At 39.4% G+C, this 17,326-nt stretch overlaps 1 protein-coding gene across 2 annotated transcripts in view; it reads right to left on the bottom strand.

Annotated features, from left to right (window-relative positions):
* Positions 1 to 11,817, bottom strand: part of LOC133484362 (collagen alpha-1(XXIII) chain-like) — a 38,803-nt gene extending 26,986 nt beyond the window's left edge. For both annotated transcript variants that reach the window (XM_061786788.1, XM_061786789.1), the window contains exons 1-5: positions 10,857 to 11,817; positions 4,283 to 4,309; positions 4,173 to 4,199; positions 1,456 to 1,482; positions 661 to 687 (exon numbers count right to left, since the gene is read on the bottom strand). In XM_061786788.1, coding sequence (XP_061642772.1) covers positions 661 to 687; positions 1,456 to 1,482; positions 4,173 to 4,199; positions 4,283 to 4,309; positions 10,857 to 10,915 — 167 coding nt within the window. In that variant the 5' untranslated portion in view covers positions 10,916 to 11,817. The remainder of the gene's footprint in view (positions 1 to 660; positions 688 to 1,455; positions 1,483 to 4,172; positions 4,200 to 4,282; positions 4,310 to 10,856) is intronic.
* Between the last annotated feature and the right edge of the window lie 5,509 nt (positions 11,818 to 17,326).

Here is a 17,326-nt window from a genome sequence, read left to right as displayed (position 1 = left end):
GAAAACATTTTATATGCATGTGTGTCTTACATGTTTGATCACAAAACTTTGACTGTAAAAACCTTTGAACCCAAAGAACCTACAGTATGTGGCGACTAAAGAGAGTAAAAGATGAATGAAAAGCTGTTGCTGACAAAGCTACAAGCCTGGAATAATATAATCACATTTTCAATAGATTTTTGTTTTCCCATTAACAAAGACAAACCCTTACAGAATAATTGGGACAGAATTCAAAGAATAAAAAGTTTGAACTGAATAATAAAAGCCAACTGGCAGAGGCAAGAGACAAACAAGTGACAAAACCAGAAAAGCAACAGTCATGCCTTTTGTTCAAAAGACAATCTAAAATCAAATACGAACATTTGGAAAGACTTTGGCCTTTGTATTCACAAATTTGAGCCATATTTGCTAGTTTGCTCTGGTGTTTTGTGTGTCATACACAATTTATAATGAAGATGTCAAATAAGATAACAGAGGAGGATTTCATTTCATCACGTAATTAGTACATATTTCAGGATAATATATATATAAAAAAAAAAAAAAAAAAAAAAAAGAATATAGCCTGTTACTGTTTCTAAATTCTGGAAAAATATTGTGTTTTGTCTGATTCGATATGGTATTGTGTGTAAATCTCCATGCAACAGTTCAAAAGTATCTTACCCTTGGTCCAATGTCTCCTTGGTCACCCTGGATACAAACAATAAAATAAACTATTGTAATACTTTTTTGTACAGAGGAGTAGATATACAATACAGTTGGGCAATTGTACAAATAAAGAAAAAAGAACACCTTGAGTATAGAATTTGTCCCTAAACAAGCTTTGGATTGCTCTTCTCATTGTAATCGTCTGACAGTTTCAATGAGAACTGCTGTGCTACAGCTGATTGCTGGCTCTCCGCTGAATAATTGGAGGCTACTGGATGCTCTCATCATGTAGCATGATTAAATGAAGGGTGTCAATTTTCCAGACTTCAGCATCATGTGTCATTTGCAATCTTCTCCTGTCGGACTCTGACGGATGTTGTTTATGTCAGTTGTGTTGTTCTTTGCGGACGAGTTTATCGAGGCAAATATCAGCATTAATGGCTCGACGGATGCAATGTATAAAAAGCCTCCTACGCATGATGCCCCTCTGCCAGCTCTCACTCACATCGCGCATAATTGTCTTCGGCTTGTCCAGGGGTTCAGAGAGCGGGAAAACATCTGGCTATCATCGAGGCCTGTAAACCTGTTAAGTGCCCTGACGTGAGAATGTGCCGAGGCACGAGATCCCACATTTCTACATGTAATCTTTGGCTCCTTTGATGGATGCCCAGTGAACATGAATTTGGGAGGGCAAAGAAGAAAACACTCAATCGGTTATGCTTGCAATCGTGTTGGCGGTGTCTGTCAATTCATTTTAGATACATGCAAAAAGCGGTTAGTTAACTGGTCTCTGACCATAGTGAAACATACCTTTTCTCCCTTTGGCCCGGCTGGTCCCTGTGGGAGCGGAGGAGATAAGCGGAGACAGATGGTCAAGATAAATCATCTATCAGACAAGCAACATGTATCCGAAAATGGCACCTCACAGCATTAAATCAAATGTCAAAACTCAGGCAGTGACGCCTCTTGTTTCAACCACGCTCAGTCGTGCATTTGAAGACAGTTCACTATAGGAACATATTATGACTTTGTCATGGGTGTGTGTTCCGGTTGTTGTCCCCCCCCCCCCCCCCCCGTCTCGTACACACCTGCTCCTGAGAGCATCTTCACCACCTGTGACTCGTTCACCCTAATTATCCCTTGCATTTAACCAGTTCGTTGTACCTTGTCGTCGCGTTCCAGCGTTCCTTGTTTCCACGTCACAGACTCACAGTAAGACTAGACCCTGTTCCGATTATCGACCTCGCCTTTTTGCCTCACATTTTTGGATACTGTTGCCTTTTTTGGATTCCCTGCCTGTGTACAGACCTCTGCTCGTATATTAAACCTCTCTTTTTTGAAACTGTCCATTTGTTTTGGAGTCGTGCATTTTTGGGTCCTATCCTCTGTTCCGTTCATGACAGACTTGACGCGGCATCTTTCCTGAATAGTTTTTGAGATTTGTCTTTGTGAGATTAAAGTGGATGGGCAAAAAATTTGTTCATGCATCTGTCCGTCTCTTAAGATGAACTCTTCAGCCCTCATTACAACCATAAACCCCACTGATGAGATGAGTGTATTCTTCAAAGTTAAGCAATGTTTGACCCTTCTCCTTATGACACCCTTCCTTCCTTGTCCTATAACCCCAAATTACATCCAACTTTTCTCTGAATTAGAGATGGGTAAAATAATAGATTCATCAATTACTTGCGTGGAACTGATTGGTAATTAATAGTGAAGGAACTGAGGCTAAATGGAGGGCACTATCCACTATGGGAAGTTGAGCTATATACATGCTATACAACCCTGGCACAGAAACAGGACATTAGAAGAGATGTTCTCACATCCCGTTAAAATCCCTTCATCCATCCATTTTCTGTAGCACTTGGCCCGGTTGAGCTGGAGCCTATCTCAGCAGATTTGGGCGGGGGGTGGAACAAAGACAGACAAACACAGTCCACACTCACATGCACACCTATGGAAGGTTTGAGTCTTCAATTAACCTAATGTGCATGCTTTTGGAATGTAGGAGGAAGCCGGAGTATCTGGAAAAGCCAATGAAAAAAACAATTAATTCATTTATTGTTTTTTTCCTTTTGTTCCTATTCCGAATTTAATTTGAAGCCTTAAACATCTCCTCAAATACTAATTCATTGCACAACAAGTGGGCCATAGTTGAAGTAATGGTAGATGGTTTTACACAAACGGAACTGACAGCCTTTGTCTCACATTAACTTTAACTTTTTTTTTTAAAAATGTAGCCCAGTAGGATACAATAATGATGGCTCTTTCTTTTTTTCAGTTTGAGTTCTTAACCAGTACACTGGATGAGGGAAGGCTCCTGTCCATTAAATATGTTTGTTTTGGACAAGGGAATCTGCAAACAACAATTTCAACAAGTGATAGCTATTAAATAATGAAATATTGTGGCAGACAATTTAAAATTTTAAGTTTGTTCCTCTTTAAACATACGACCTTAAATATTCATGTGAACTCTAGTTCAATGACGCAATTGAAAGTTTTGATTCTGTTTCTCCACCTAGAGACTCCCTTGGCTATCATTGTCCAACAACACATGCTTTCCTGACATTTCTATCGTTATTCTTCCGTTCTGCACCACATCGGTACCTCAAGGTAAGTTACACTGATCAGACGGCTGGCTTTCATTATTAGGGAAGGTATCCCTCACTTGTTGGCCGAGCTTTCACTTCTGTTAACAATTTAGCCTTGGTGGAGTTTTGTGCTGTACAGAATGCAAATGTAGTTATAAACGCTTCATGAATTACTATTTGTCTTTGCGGGTCGGAGAAATGGGGATTTACTGCCTCAAAGTAAGGCCTACAGGGTTTAGAAAAATTAATCTACCAAAAATGATTCACATGAGAGGGCACCGTGGTAGCTGAGGTTTCAAGGTTTGACCTTGGTTGTGGCCTTATTGTGTGGGGCTTCCCGCAGGGACTCCGCCTTCCTCCCACATTCCCAAAACATGCACAGTGGGTTAATTGAAGACTCTAAATTGTCCATAGGTGGGAATGCGAGTGTGAATGGTAGTGCCGTGCAATTGGCTGGCGACCAGCACAGGGTGCGGACACACACTGCCTCTTGCCCATCATCAGCTGGGATAGGGGCATTTTAATGGCCCCTGTAGGAAAGTTGGAGAGTTTCCATGCAACACCTGAGGGTGCGTCAGAGTGCGGTGTAATCTTAGGGCAAGCTTGATGAATGCTACTCGGATGCGAAGTGCAAAGAGGCTTTCAGCACTCTGTGCACTTGAGCCTTGACCGACTACAACCCCACCCCCACCCCTCCAAACTCGGGATGACTTAGAAGGTAGACCAAGAAACAAGATGGCTACCGGCAGCGGTTAACTGGACTTGAAACATTCCCCTAGGAGCAGTGAAAGTGACTGATGAGGTACCAGACCAAACACCCACATGAATCCATTGCTCCGAAAATGGGAATTCCTTTGGTGTAAATGACAGGTGCTGATGTGGGCCAAGAACAAGAAAACAGGTGTGTGTGTGTGTGTGTGTGAGAAAGCAGTCTACCTGGCTTCCCTTGAGACCTGGTAGTCCCTAAAAGGAGTTAAAACACAGAGTTCAACCGTGTCTAATGCACTTGAAGCATGTTCTGTATTTGTAATTTATGCGCTACTTACTGGTTTACCATCCAAACCAAGTGGACCCTGGTGGGAGAGCGATAAAGAAAATGAATAAATAACACATATTGTGGCGATGTCCTGGCATACAACCATTGGAGAAGTTTCACATTTTGGGAATATGCTCATTCGTTTCTTGGACAGGCAAAAATGTTGACAGTCGAAATGGTAAGTCGTCGTAAGATATTCACTCCACCTAAATTATATCCCGCACATAAAACCATTACTTACACATTTTTCCCCCCCAATATATATTCTTGCAGTGTTTGTGCTGCCTCTATGATCCGTTGAGGCCATTTTTTATTTTTATTTTTGCACTTCAGCCAAACAAAGGTAAGTTAAGAATAAAGATAAAAGTCAATTGTTTCGAATTTTGATCATTGTGTGGAGTTGGGTGTTAATTAATAAGGCAAAAATGGGGTGTACTACAGTACTATGCTACAAACAGTTGATGCACTGTTGAGCCGTCTCAATTAGTTAACATTACACTTCCTCAGCCAGCAGCATTATTCTGCTCAGTATAACACTGGTGGCAAAACAGAAGTTCAGAAAATTCAAAGCGATTCTACATTCCACATCTATGGAATTATAAACAAATGGCCATATCTAGTTAAGAATAAGGAATGGCCTGATTTCTAAAAGTAAATGTTAGATAGATCATACACAATCATCATCAAACGTACAATAATTGGATTACAATAGAAGAATAATTCCGTGTTTGTTAAAATGAATTGGCAAGCATAATATCAGATTAGGGGAAATGCAGACAAATAGCATAAGATGAAAAAGAATACTGAGAATGTAGTTTATCCTGCCCCATTCATTTTAATGTGTGTGAGAGGTGTACAAGAATATATGACATGAATTCTAAGACGCTTTCAGGTATTTGATATACAGTTCAGTATGGCTGATTACTTATATTACAACAATTATAAACTGTGGATGGATCAGGTTCATGTGACCTTCATGACTCATTATGAAGTGTTTTCTTAACTTATGCAATGTAGATCACTGAATTGCTCGGTTTGTTTTTTCCTTTTGACATCACATGGTTGCATGAATTTGTGGAGCACTGGAAAAGGAAGTCATATGCTAAGGAAATTACTTAAAAGCAGATATTACTTATAAGCAGCAAATAAAAAAAAAATAAAAAAAATGGTAGTTTTTCTAAATAGTAATTTTTGTAATTGAATCACTGCTCCGTATTAAATATAAAATACATAATTGGTAAAAAAAAACAAAAAACACGATTTGGTGGGACACTGCTTTTATTAGGTCCATCTGTTTTGATAAGGACAGAATCCAACAGGTCCATATCAAATATGTGTGTGTGTTTATTGCGAGAGAAAAGAATGAGAAAATTCAATAAACACTTAAACATCTAAATCTCTGTCAAACCTCATCAAAGTGAAAAAACAAGTGAAAATCATCTATTGGCCAGGACACTCTTGTAAATGAGATTTTTAAACTCAATGAGGTTTTCCTGGTAAAATAAAATAAAAAATCATGTTTACCTGTGTTTAAAAAAATAAAATAAAAAAAAGACAAGCAGCCACTGAATAACCTCTGCAGTTCAAAAGCATTTAAGATCAGTTGAACCTGAAGTTGGATCAAACTTTCCAAAAACACTTAAGAGCCCAACCCCAACTTCCTTCTTTAACAAGCAGACACAATGTTAAGATAACAATTTTTACCAGCTCCCTTGGGTCAAACTTAAAACTCAAGCAAAGTCAAGCAAACTGGAATCCATCATTGACCATCATCATTTGGCCTTGAATAGTTTACACAAGTTTAGCTTGTTTTTTATAACATTCCCGGGTACTAGCAATAGAAATATTGGCGGAGAAGAGGGAGAATTGAAGTTTCTCTTTCTTCTAAAGCATTGTTCTTCTCTTTTGTCTCACAAAGAGCATGTAGATGTGAATCACATGTTTTACAACAAAAACAGAAACACACGTTCAAGAATGTCCTGACGTGTTTATGGATTCAGGGTTTTACGAGTATTGCAGATTATCTGCACAAATGTCATTCCATGTTCTGCAATCCAATTCTTAGGACAGATGAAATGAAAATCAACTTGTTTCTGAATGATGGGAAGCAAAAAGTATGGAGAAGGAAAGGAAAACCTCACAATCCAAAGTAATCCACATCATGTCACACATAGTGGAAAAAAGGGTGAAGGTGGCAGCAGTGCAAGGCTGGCAAAATCATCCAGGGAGGAAAAAATTTGGTGATGAAGACTCCAGTCAGGCAGTCATTGACTGCAAAGGATTTTTATCCTAATTTTGATCCTTTTATCCTAAGTATTAAATATCTGGCTTATTATGTTAGGGGCATTAAAAATGGGTCTAATTCATAAATGGAAAATGACATTTTTGTGATATCAAAGCAGAAAGCCTACACCTCAGTCATATTGACTGTGTGATTTCAAATCCATTGTAGCGCGAAATAAAGGCAAAATCCAAAATACGCCTGGACCCAACTGTATCATGTCCCGTATTCGCTTCACTCAGTGCAACTATACAGCACGGGCCTTTTATTTAATAGATGCATGGCATTCATGCCCAAGCATGTACTTGCATACTAACTACTACAAAAACAGGAAGCTTTCATAGCAATGGTCACCAACACATTTATTGTGTGAGATTTATTATTATTTTTTTAATAGCACATTTAGGACAATTTGGATGTTCTGAATTTAAATATCACATTGGTTTAGCTCAATCAGGTCAACGTTTTGAACCATGGCAACATGTTTTTTTGCTATAGAGGTTCAAATAAACAGAGGTTCATGCATTGAATTTTGAACAATGATGATGTAACATTTAATTTACAGGTACTTACTATTCAATTTACAGAAACCCAAGATTGCAACATTTGATTAATAAACTTAACAAATTGGCATAAAGACCTGACCTGAACAAGAGAAATGGATGTCATTTAAAATAAATAAATAAATAAATAAATAAATAAATAAATAAATTTTCAGCTTTGACTGACAGGTCAGAGGTACAGCATTAGTTTAACAAACAACATTAAATCTTGTTTTTCCGGACAGTATAATGGTGTAGTTCTATTACTCCATATAACCACAATAATAATAATGACAATGATTTACTTTGGATTTTAGTGTCTTACTCTCCATACCACATAAGGAACATCCTGCATAACAAAATAAAACTAGGGAAAAGCCATAAATGAATATACAGAAGAGGGCAATTAATGTTAAGGACAAGTGGAAAAAAAAGAGGAAATTTCCCATATTTGTGTGTGTATGTGCACATTTTGCCACGTTATCTATTGCCAGGTAAATGGAAAGGTCAGCATTCCTACCACTTTTATGGCCATTAAACACACTTGTGGAAAATAACTTGGCCACGGGGGGTCACATGTCTGTGTACGTTTGTGAATGTGACGGTTAGTGCCAATGAAACAGGGCAAGGGGAGTCCTCACCTTCTTTACTACGCTCCCGACAGTGCAGACTCCCAATTAGCCAGTGGGGTGTAATTGTGGAGGATGTGGTTTAAAAGTCGGGAGTCTATACATCAGAACAGGCGTGCGTCTCTGCAGCAAATTGCATTGTGGTCCACACATTAGGCTCAATGGGCTTAATTATGTTATATTAAAAACAGGATTATTTCCCCTCCATGTTGTCTTATGTGCTGCTTCACACAGACACCAGTGAAATTCTCATGTTTCCACAACAGCAGCCCTCAGAACACTACAGAACATGACCACAATTTGTACTACATGACATTTGCCTGTTAAAAGAACAGCACAGCAGAGTGCACTTGGAACACAACTATGACTGGCATGTTGTTGGCTGACCCTCTGGCTTGAAATGTGCACTCAGCAACCAGAGCGGCTGAACAATGGAGGGCCATGTCCCGCTGTCTGTCACAAAATTGCATTATTGTATACGTAAACACACTGGCCCTAGTGGTGACTGCGCATATCAATTGGAATCATTTGGTGTGTTTTTTCCATCCCGCAGAGTCATGTCAGTCTGTTAGATGTTGATTGTTTGACAGTAGGAAAGCATGCGCCCCTCGGCAGTGATTTATGAGGAAGAAGCATGACAGGGGACATGAAGAATCAACACATGATTACGCATGCACACACAGCACTCCAGACACACAAATCATGTCATTAACTGTTTATAGTATTACAAACAATGTGAGGGGAGAGCTGCATACATTAACAATTGAGAGACATATGCAAGCTATTTGACCACCAACGTGGCATGCACAAAATTTTGTAGAAAGTAAGTAAGAAATATTAACTTTAGCAAGGTACACCCCAAAAATGGTGGACATACTGTCATAAAACACTACAATACAGCAAAAGGAGTTATGGTTAGGGCATACCCTCAAGCTTATTGACAGAAAAAAAAATAAAAATAAATCACTAGTACTAAACTACGGCATATTACTTTTCATACATAATTGTACAAAATTCTAATGACATAATCTATAGTACATACACACCAAGTATGCAAGTAAGGTTTAAAAAAAAATGCAATAGTTCAGGATTTGGATCAACTAGTAAGAACTTAATTTCCAAGAAGAAATGTGATAATGACTGTGTTGATCCTTTTGCAGTGAAATAATTGTTGTCCTTAAGCAAATAGCAACCTTAATGCATCTCTCTCTATTATCATTTAACCCTTGCTTTTCTGCACTGCATCTCACTGAGACCTGTTCCTAATACAGTATTTTGAAACATTTGAAAAATATATTTCAAATTCCTGACAGAACTATACCCATATTGCTACTATGAAACTACTACTAGGTCCTGTAACTATTACTATGCTTTTTATAATTTTGTTGTTGTTGTAAACAATACAATAAAGGTGTATGCTTTTGTTTTGTTATTCTGTGCAATTAGGATGCTATAGGATCAATTACATTATGCAAAGCAAACAAGATGGGATCATCTTGATCATGAACCCTTAAAGTGATGCATTTATCACATCAGAATGCAAATGTTAAGTAGTAGAAAAACAGGGATTACTGATTAAGATGGTGACAAAGACGAATTGAGCCACAGACAAACAGAAAACAAATGTTTCACACACTTTGTGCCTTTGCTCCATCTGTGTGCAATTAGCAGCAGGCATTTCCCATCAGGAGGGCTTGCGCATTGCCAGGCAGACTGGGAATCGGACCGGGAGAGAAACCCCCTGACCCCCTCGGGTCATCTACTTCACAAAATTCTCAATCAGACAACACACAGAGCAAAACATCAGGTAACATAAGTGGAACTACTCTGTGCAATCAACAATAGTAGCCAGACACAGGACAGGTTGTCCTGTATAGATCAGGCTTAAACCTGCACGTTAATATCCCATAATGGCTTTCGTGTGCACTAAAACACTTTGCAGACAGCCAGTTGTGATGAATCAATCTGCTTATAAAACCTGAGCTCTTTCGTGGCGAGCTTGTATCGGTGTGTTCTGATGACTATTTGTTGATGCTGAAACCACAAATCGGCAACAGAGCTGAGAGACGTTTCATCTCGTCGCATCGCATCCATCCATGTGCCACGCTCCTTGTCCTGTGCAGCCAACACTAGGCCACAGGCCTCACTCTCTCTGGATAAATCACCTTTTACTGGCGACACTGAGTTTATATGGAAAGCCATTTGAACATTTATTTATTTTTTTTTTTTATGTCTTTGATATCCAGCTTTGTCCTCACTAGTAGGACAACTTTGGCATACAAATAGGACAATTACATGTTACTAGTGAGACAAAACCGCCCACTAGTTGACAATTGTGTGCGATTACTACTAGACACATAATATTTTACTAGTTAATATCCAGCGCTTCACTAGTAGTTAGTAGCACGCAGATCATTCAGACACATACTGTATAAGCTGCAGTGACATTTATTAAGCGCCTGTGTTTTATGAATCTAAACTGGAAATTTACTCCTCAGCTCCACGTGGGCAAGATACTGAGCTCCCAGCTGTTGGTAAAGCTGCATCATTTGGAAGTGTACGAAAAAAAGAAATAATATTTCATTCAAAATGTGCTTGGTGGAAGTCCATATGATGTTTCTCCATGTGTTTTGTGGCCTTTGTCAAGGGGGATGGGGGAGGTGTAGGAGGGGAGTGCCGCCCTGCGCCACAGAATATGCATGATACCCATATCAGAAACAGCCCCTGTGTGTTTGCCTAATGTTAAGTCTGCTCCTGCAAAAACCTAATCTTTTCCTCTTCTCATTGCATATCCATCATGTCGGATCTTCATTCGGTTTTCAATGTAGCTTTCCAGTATCTTCTACATCTTTTTTTCGTTTGTCTTTTTTTTTTTTTTTTAAACATAGAACATGTCAAAAGACACTTGTTGCAATCTCTGTGAAAATGTTTGTATTCCGTTGCTAGGGGGCAGGATACATTACAAGTGTCAGAGGTCATATGGGGGAGAAAAAGTAGCAAAGGTTGGAAAAAAGGAATTTAAATAGTCCAACAAAAAAAGAAAAGTGGTGAAAAGAATTGCAGGAGAGTTTTAAAAGAGTTTGTGATTGGGTCAAAAGAGGAGTGACAGGCTATAGAACAAATCCAATTTACCGGGTATCCATCCCGTCCCGCTTTGCCCTGGTGAGGTTAGAGATTAAAGGATGAAGCATTGAAACAGGTTAGAACAGGGCCGCAGACAATTTGCTGAATATTGTGTTATACTTGAATGAGAATCAGGGTTGAGATTTACTTGCACTGCATGACTGCACATACAGGAGGACAGTGGAGCCTCTCAAGTCTGACACCTCACTTACCGGTATAATACACTTGTATGACAGTTGAGAATGCCATAAATGTTACTTGCAGGTACAGATAAAAAACAGAGACAAAAAAAAAGTGCTTCTTAACAAATCAGAGGCCGACTGGCATCCCGCAAGATTGTGAGGTTCTAATGTATAATATTTCAGAGGTTCATTACGTTCATTGAAATTACGTCGCAAGCGATGCACTCAAGGCCAATTATTGTATTTTATGTCACTTTTGCTGTTATGTTACTTTTTGGCTTTGGAATAAGTTAACCTTTACTGCACGTTTAGGTATATTCTAATGTAGGTTGTACATGCAAACTCCATCTCGGAGGGTCCCCATTCAGTCAGTTTAAATCTTCATGTGCTAACCACTGTATCACTAAGCCAATAATATCAAGTGATGTGTTACGGTACGTGCATTGTGAATTTTGAGTCCTCAAATTTCAAACCGGAAGACAGCAGTTGTGTCCAGTTAGAACAGGAATTGTGTGTGTGTGTAAAAAGGATTTATAAGGCCCCGGAGAGAAATAACTTGTTTGGTGTCCCAAACACACACACACACACGCACAGACAAATACACATTTCCATTGGTGGTACATTTAATGCTCAGTTCTGTGGGCGCAGATGTGCAACATGGTCTGTGACAGTTTGTAGGCCCGTGTGTTCTTCTGCTCTATTTTACACCGTATTACACCCACTGTATAGACCTTTACAGTAGAGTATGTGGAATGCTTCTATGCCATCACACTGGTTAACTTTAATACTACCTTACTGGGTGAGATGGAAATGCACTTACAGGAGGTCCTGCAACAGAGAGAGAAAACATACATTAGATAAAACCGTGTGGATCTCTGTAATTCACGTGCAGTGAGCACATGAATTGTGGTTTGTTTGCAATCAGGCACCTAAACATGGCACAGAACAAGTTCATAAGATCTGCTGCCAAAGGAGTTTGTGGTGAGGTTGTTATGATAAACAGATATCTGGATAATTTGCAATGGTTTCCATTGGATTGTGAAGTCATATCAGGACTTTGATGGGGGACAACGCATTGCAGTCATGGTTGCTCATAAATTATCACTATAGGCAGTTGTTCTCAAACTGGGGTCCCTGGATCTCTGGTTATCCGAAAATAAAGAAATTATGTTGTATCATTTTAAAAAGTGACATATGGCGACTGCCACACAAACATACTAAAACGATTACCACACCCTACCACATAAATATTTAGGTTCAAACGTTCCCAAAAACAAACCATTCCTATGAAATTTAGGGGTACACATGGTAGTTATGTTAAATTGCCGTTAGTATTATGAGGTGGTCCTAAAAAAAACGTCGCCCCTTTTAGGGGGCTTTGGACCCATACAGTTTGTTATAGGGCAGTAATAAACCACACAAAAAGCTTATGCGATGTCTTATTTAACCATTTAACGCTAAATAGTACAATAATGAGCTCCCTAAACAATCATGATATATGTAGATTGGCTTAAAAAAAATACAATAAATTGTAAACAGTAATCAGTTTTATCTACACACTATGAACAAAGCTCATATATAAATCCAAAGAAAATCTAAATAAACTGGTCAGAATATCTCCATAAAACCTGTAATAACTTTACAGGCATCTTCAAAAAGTAACATTTTGACATTGTAAACTGTAATGAGAGTGTAAAAATCAATTAAGTACATGTAAAAAGTCATGTTTTTTAATTGTTCTTAAATTGTCAAGTGTAAAAACAACATAATCACTGCTAATACGACAACACAAAAACAGCAAAACACTATCCCCTAGTGTATAGCTACTTTGACAGCAGCTGGTTTCAAGACATTGGAGTTTAACTGCTATGCATGTGATGGAGTTTACTTCACAATTATAGAAGTTATCACGCTGCTACTATAAACGCCACAAATCATTGCCTAGCACCTTCAAAACCATTACTTTAAGATAAAAAAAACCCAACAACAACAACAACAGCATGTTTGTTGAGCCATTAACATTGCATCATCAAAAAGAGCAAACCATTTTTAACACTTTACATTGGTAGAATGAGTTGTAAAAATAACATATCCGTGTGGGGACTGACCAATGTTACTGATTTGTTAATAAAAAAATATGAAATTGACCAAGTTTGGATATAGCAGGTTTTGGCCCAAAGTCAGCGAAATGCATCTCAGACATCTCACTTGATGATGGTGGTTTTAACTCTGGAGCTACTTTTTTTACGAATTTGGAATGGCGTGACCTCAGTGGGCATTCTACTTTTGAGGTTCCACTCTATCGCAGCACTGTACAGCTACAAAAAGGTGGGTTGCCCAAATATGACATGAATGTTGCCCAAATCTACATGAGCTGTCAAGTTTTCTGGTTGACTAGAGAGAAAGAGCAGCTTTGTAACATGATGAATAAAAAAGGAGGGGGAGAAGAAGTGAGAGGTGTTAGGGTTTATGAGGCATGGAGACCAAGTCAATTAAGTCTGCTTGTGTCTAGACGCTGGGACAAGGACCTCCTGGGCCAGACACTAAACAAACATGCAGACTCGAAAAGCAATGCAGGGAAAGCAACTTTAACCTTAAACTTGACACTCATGGCAAAAACAGGAACTCAAGAGAGGTATATACAGAAGAGGTACAAGTTCACAGGAGTGAAGAGCAGGGAGAAAAAGTAGACTAAATAATGAACACATTACCATTAACAATTAAACCTACAGTGGATATATAAAGTCTACACACCTCTGTTAAAATTGCAGGTTTTAGTGATGTATAAAAATGACACCAAGATGATATTTGCCACCATTAAAGTGACCTATAACCTGTACAACACAATTGAACATTAAAATAATATATATATATAGGAAATAAAAACAAACAACTGAAAAAAATGCAGCTGCACTAGTGTGCATACCCTCTTATGACTGTGGATATGGCTGTGTTCAGATTGAACTAATCACATTCAAATTCATGTTAAATGGGCGTCAGTACACACACCCGCCGCCACTTAAAGTGCCTCTCCCCCAAATAAATTTCAGATGTTCTCGTAGGCTTTTCAGAACATTTTCTCTCTTTCGAGTCTTTTGGGTTTTTAATTTGTGATAAAACTAAGAGCTACTTGAAACTGTTCATAAGTCAGTCAGGAGCGCTGCTAACAAAAAATGCAGCTTTGGCGATCACGTTGTCTGAAATTGCAATTTAAATCAGAAAACGATAAATGGTTCAGTTTCATCGGATAATGATACATTTTCCCCACACAAGATTTCATGTGTGCTTTTGCAACCAAAGTGAAACTTTTCTTGTGCAACCGTAATATCGCAGTTGTTAATTTTTACTTCCCATCTCGAAATGATTAAAAAACCTGTTGTGCAGGTTATAGGCCACATTAATGGTGGAAAAGCATTTTTGAAAGAATCTATCTTGGTCTCATTTTTTTTTACATCACAAATACTTGGCATTTGAACAGGGTAGTGTATATTTTTTTATATCTACTGTACGCTGTAAATAGTCTTTTTATGTCTGTGTAATTCTCATCACCAAATCAACATTAAAATCCATCCATCCATCGATTTTCTGAGCCACTTCTCCTCACTAGGGTCGCGGGCGTGCTGGAGCCTATCCCAGCTGTCATCGGGCAGGAGGCGGGGTACACCCTGAACTGGTTGCCAGCCAATCGCAGGGCACATACAAACAAACAACCATCCGCACTCACATCATACCTACGGGCAATTTAGAGTCTCCAATTAATGCATGTTTTTGGGATGTGGGAGGAAACCGGAGTGCCCGGAGAAAACCCACGCAGGCACGGGGAGAACATGCAAACTCCACACAGGCGGGGCCGGGGAATGAACCCGGGTCCTCAGAACTGTGAGGCTGACGCTCTAACCAGTCGGCCACCGCGCCGCCCAACATTAAAATGTTAATTTAAAAATTAAAAGTAAAAATAAAACTCCATATTTTTATAACCGAAATGAAAAGTAACCCTAAAACGATGTTAGTGTGGTGATTCATCACGTAGTGGACATCTTCACAGATCACATCTGTTAAATGCTTCATAGCTGTGAATCACAGTCATATTCACATCTGACACACAACTTTAATCACTGCTGGTTGAAAAGAAAGTGACTAACACATTTTTCTAAGTGAAAAGAGTTGTTTCTTCCCGTCTTTCGTTCCTCCACAGGAGCCCATTCCACCAAGATGTACTGTTACAGTTAAGGTAAACAACTTAATGCGTTTGCATTGTCAGGCAGTGCATCACACATGCAAACACCAAAGGCATGAAAAAAGTGACAAAAAACAAAAACAAAACATTGTAGGGGGGTCTGGGGGATCCCCTGGGCTCCCGCAGAGAATGTTTTTCATTTTAACATAAATGAAGCAATCTGGAAGACTCTGAAGAGTACAATAAGGCAAAAATAAACAAATGTCCTTCACGCAGAAAAACATTTATTTACACCGCTCAAGTACATGTTGATTTAGGATTGAAATAAAATTTGCTTCATTTCTTTGCTTTTTTGTTTTGGCCTCCAACTTGGACCAGGCCCATCTCCACCATGTTCACACTCATGTTCATACCTACGGACAATTTAGAGTCTTCAATTAACCTCCCATGCATGTTTTTGGGAGGTGGAAGGAAACCGGAGTAACTGGAGAAAACCCATGCAGGCAAGAGGAGAACATACAAACGCCACAAAGGTGAGGCCGGTTTTGAACCTGGGTCCTCAGAACTGTGAGGCAGATGTGCTAACCAGTCATCCACCGTGCCAGTACATAAACCAGAAAAATATATGTAAGTACAGTAACAAAGTATTGCTATTTCCCACCACTACATTTGTGTGAAAGCTGGACTCCCTTAACATGAGCCAAAATACATTATATCAGAGCTTTTAATTGGCCCAAACCTCAGGTAGGGAGGAGTAATTGGTTTATTTTGTTTATTATTGATAGACCGGTAACCATATGTTGGTTCGCACTTCTATGCATGATACATAATAATTTATTGCAATTTTTTTTACGGACCCCCAAGCTACGGTTCGCAGATCCCGCAACCAAGTTTGAGAACCCCCACTATATAATACACAAATGCAGTATAAAAACCACAGTGGTAGGTGGTCCAAGAAACAATACAAAAAACTGGATGCCCACCATTATTTGTTTAGTGTTTGTTTCTCTTTTTGTTGTTAAATTCATTTGAGGGTTCAAACTGCTGTCACGCTGTCAACAAAGGCAACAAAACTCAACAGCAAATCAGGGTTTAAAATTCCAAACCATGGGGCAGGGATGTTGGCATTTTCATCATTGGGGTTGAGCAGCTCCTTGTGCTCAGTGAGATAACCTGACATCTGGACAGTGTTAGTACTACCACATGGGCAAGGTTAGCACGAGAAGATGGGCCATCTGAAGCCTCAAGGCCTGACTTACTGGTTACGGGCTTTACACGACACTTCCAGTCACCAAGAGCGTGATGGAGCGAGTTAGTGAAGAGGAACAGGAAAGGCAATACAAGAAACATAACAGGTGGTGGGCTTCACTTACCCGGTTCCCCTCTTCTTCCCATCCGTCCACGCTTTCCGGGAGGCCCTGTGAAAACACACAGATGGAGCAATAAATTCCCCAAATCGGCACAGAATGCTCAAGTAGAGAACAAGTGAGCCTCGCTTGCGGTCTCTCGGCAGGTGGTCATGTGTTGTCAGGTATCCAGTGTGCGCTGATCACACAGCCAACCCCACGTCACGTGTCACCCGCAGATGGATGAGTGACATTGACGTATGCTCAAATATTAAGTGCAAGATGTGAAAACAAAAAATGTCATCGTGTTCAGAACGAGATGGACCTTCAGCTGTGTTTGCGACTGTCTCTCTGCTCTCTTTGGCTGAACGTCAGGTTCATCAGACCTTACAGCTTTGGCTTCATGCAGGTTCCGGTGTGGTTGGCTTGTAAAAAAAATAAATAAATGTGTCCTGCGATTGGCTGGCGACCGGTTCAGGGTGTACCCCGCCCCCCGCCTGAAGATAGCTAGGATGGGCTCCAGCAGCCCGCGACCCTAGTGAGGATAAGCGGTAAAGGAAATGGATGGTGGATGGATAGATAGTTGTTAATAGTAAAAGAAAGCCATACTTTGATGATGAGTGAAGGATGCTGGAAGATGGAGAGGGAGATTACTGCTTGGAAGGCAATACTGACTGAAACAGGAGTTCAGAAGATTCAGAGAGATTCTCCGATTCCATTTAAATAATATATATATTTTTAAATATTTTTATTTCAGCTGTTGAGAATATTTAT

This window comes from Phyllopteryx taeniolatus, chromosome 10 (assembly GCF_024500385.1).
Source record: "Phyllopteryx taeniolatus isolate TA_2022b chromosome 10, UOR_Ptae_1.2, whole genome shotgun sequence".
Lineage (NCBI taxonomy): Eukaryota > Metazoa > Chordata > Actinopteri > Syngnathiformes > Syngnathidae > Phyllopteryx > Phyllopteryx taeniolatus.
This window is presented reverse-complemented; position numbering and strand designations above follow the sequence as displayed.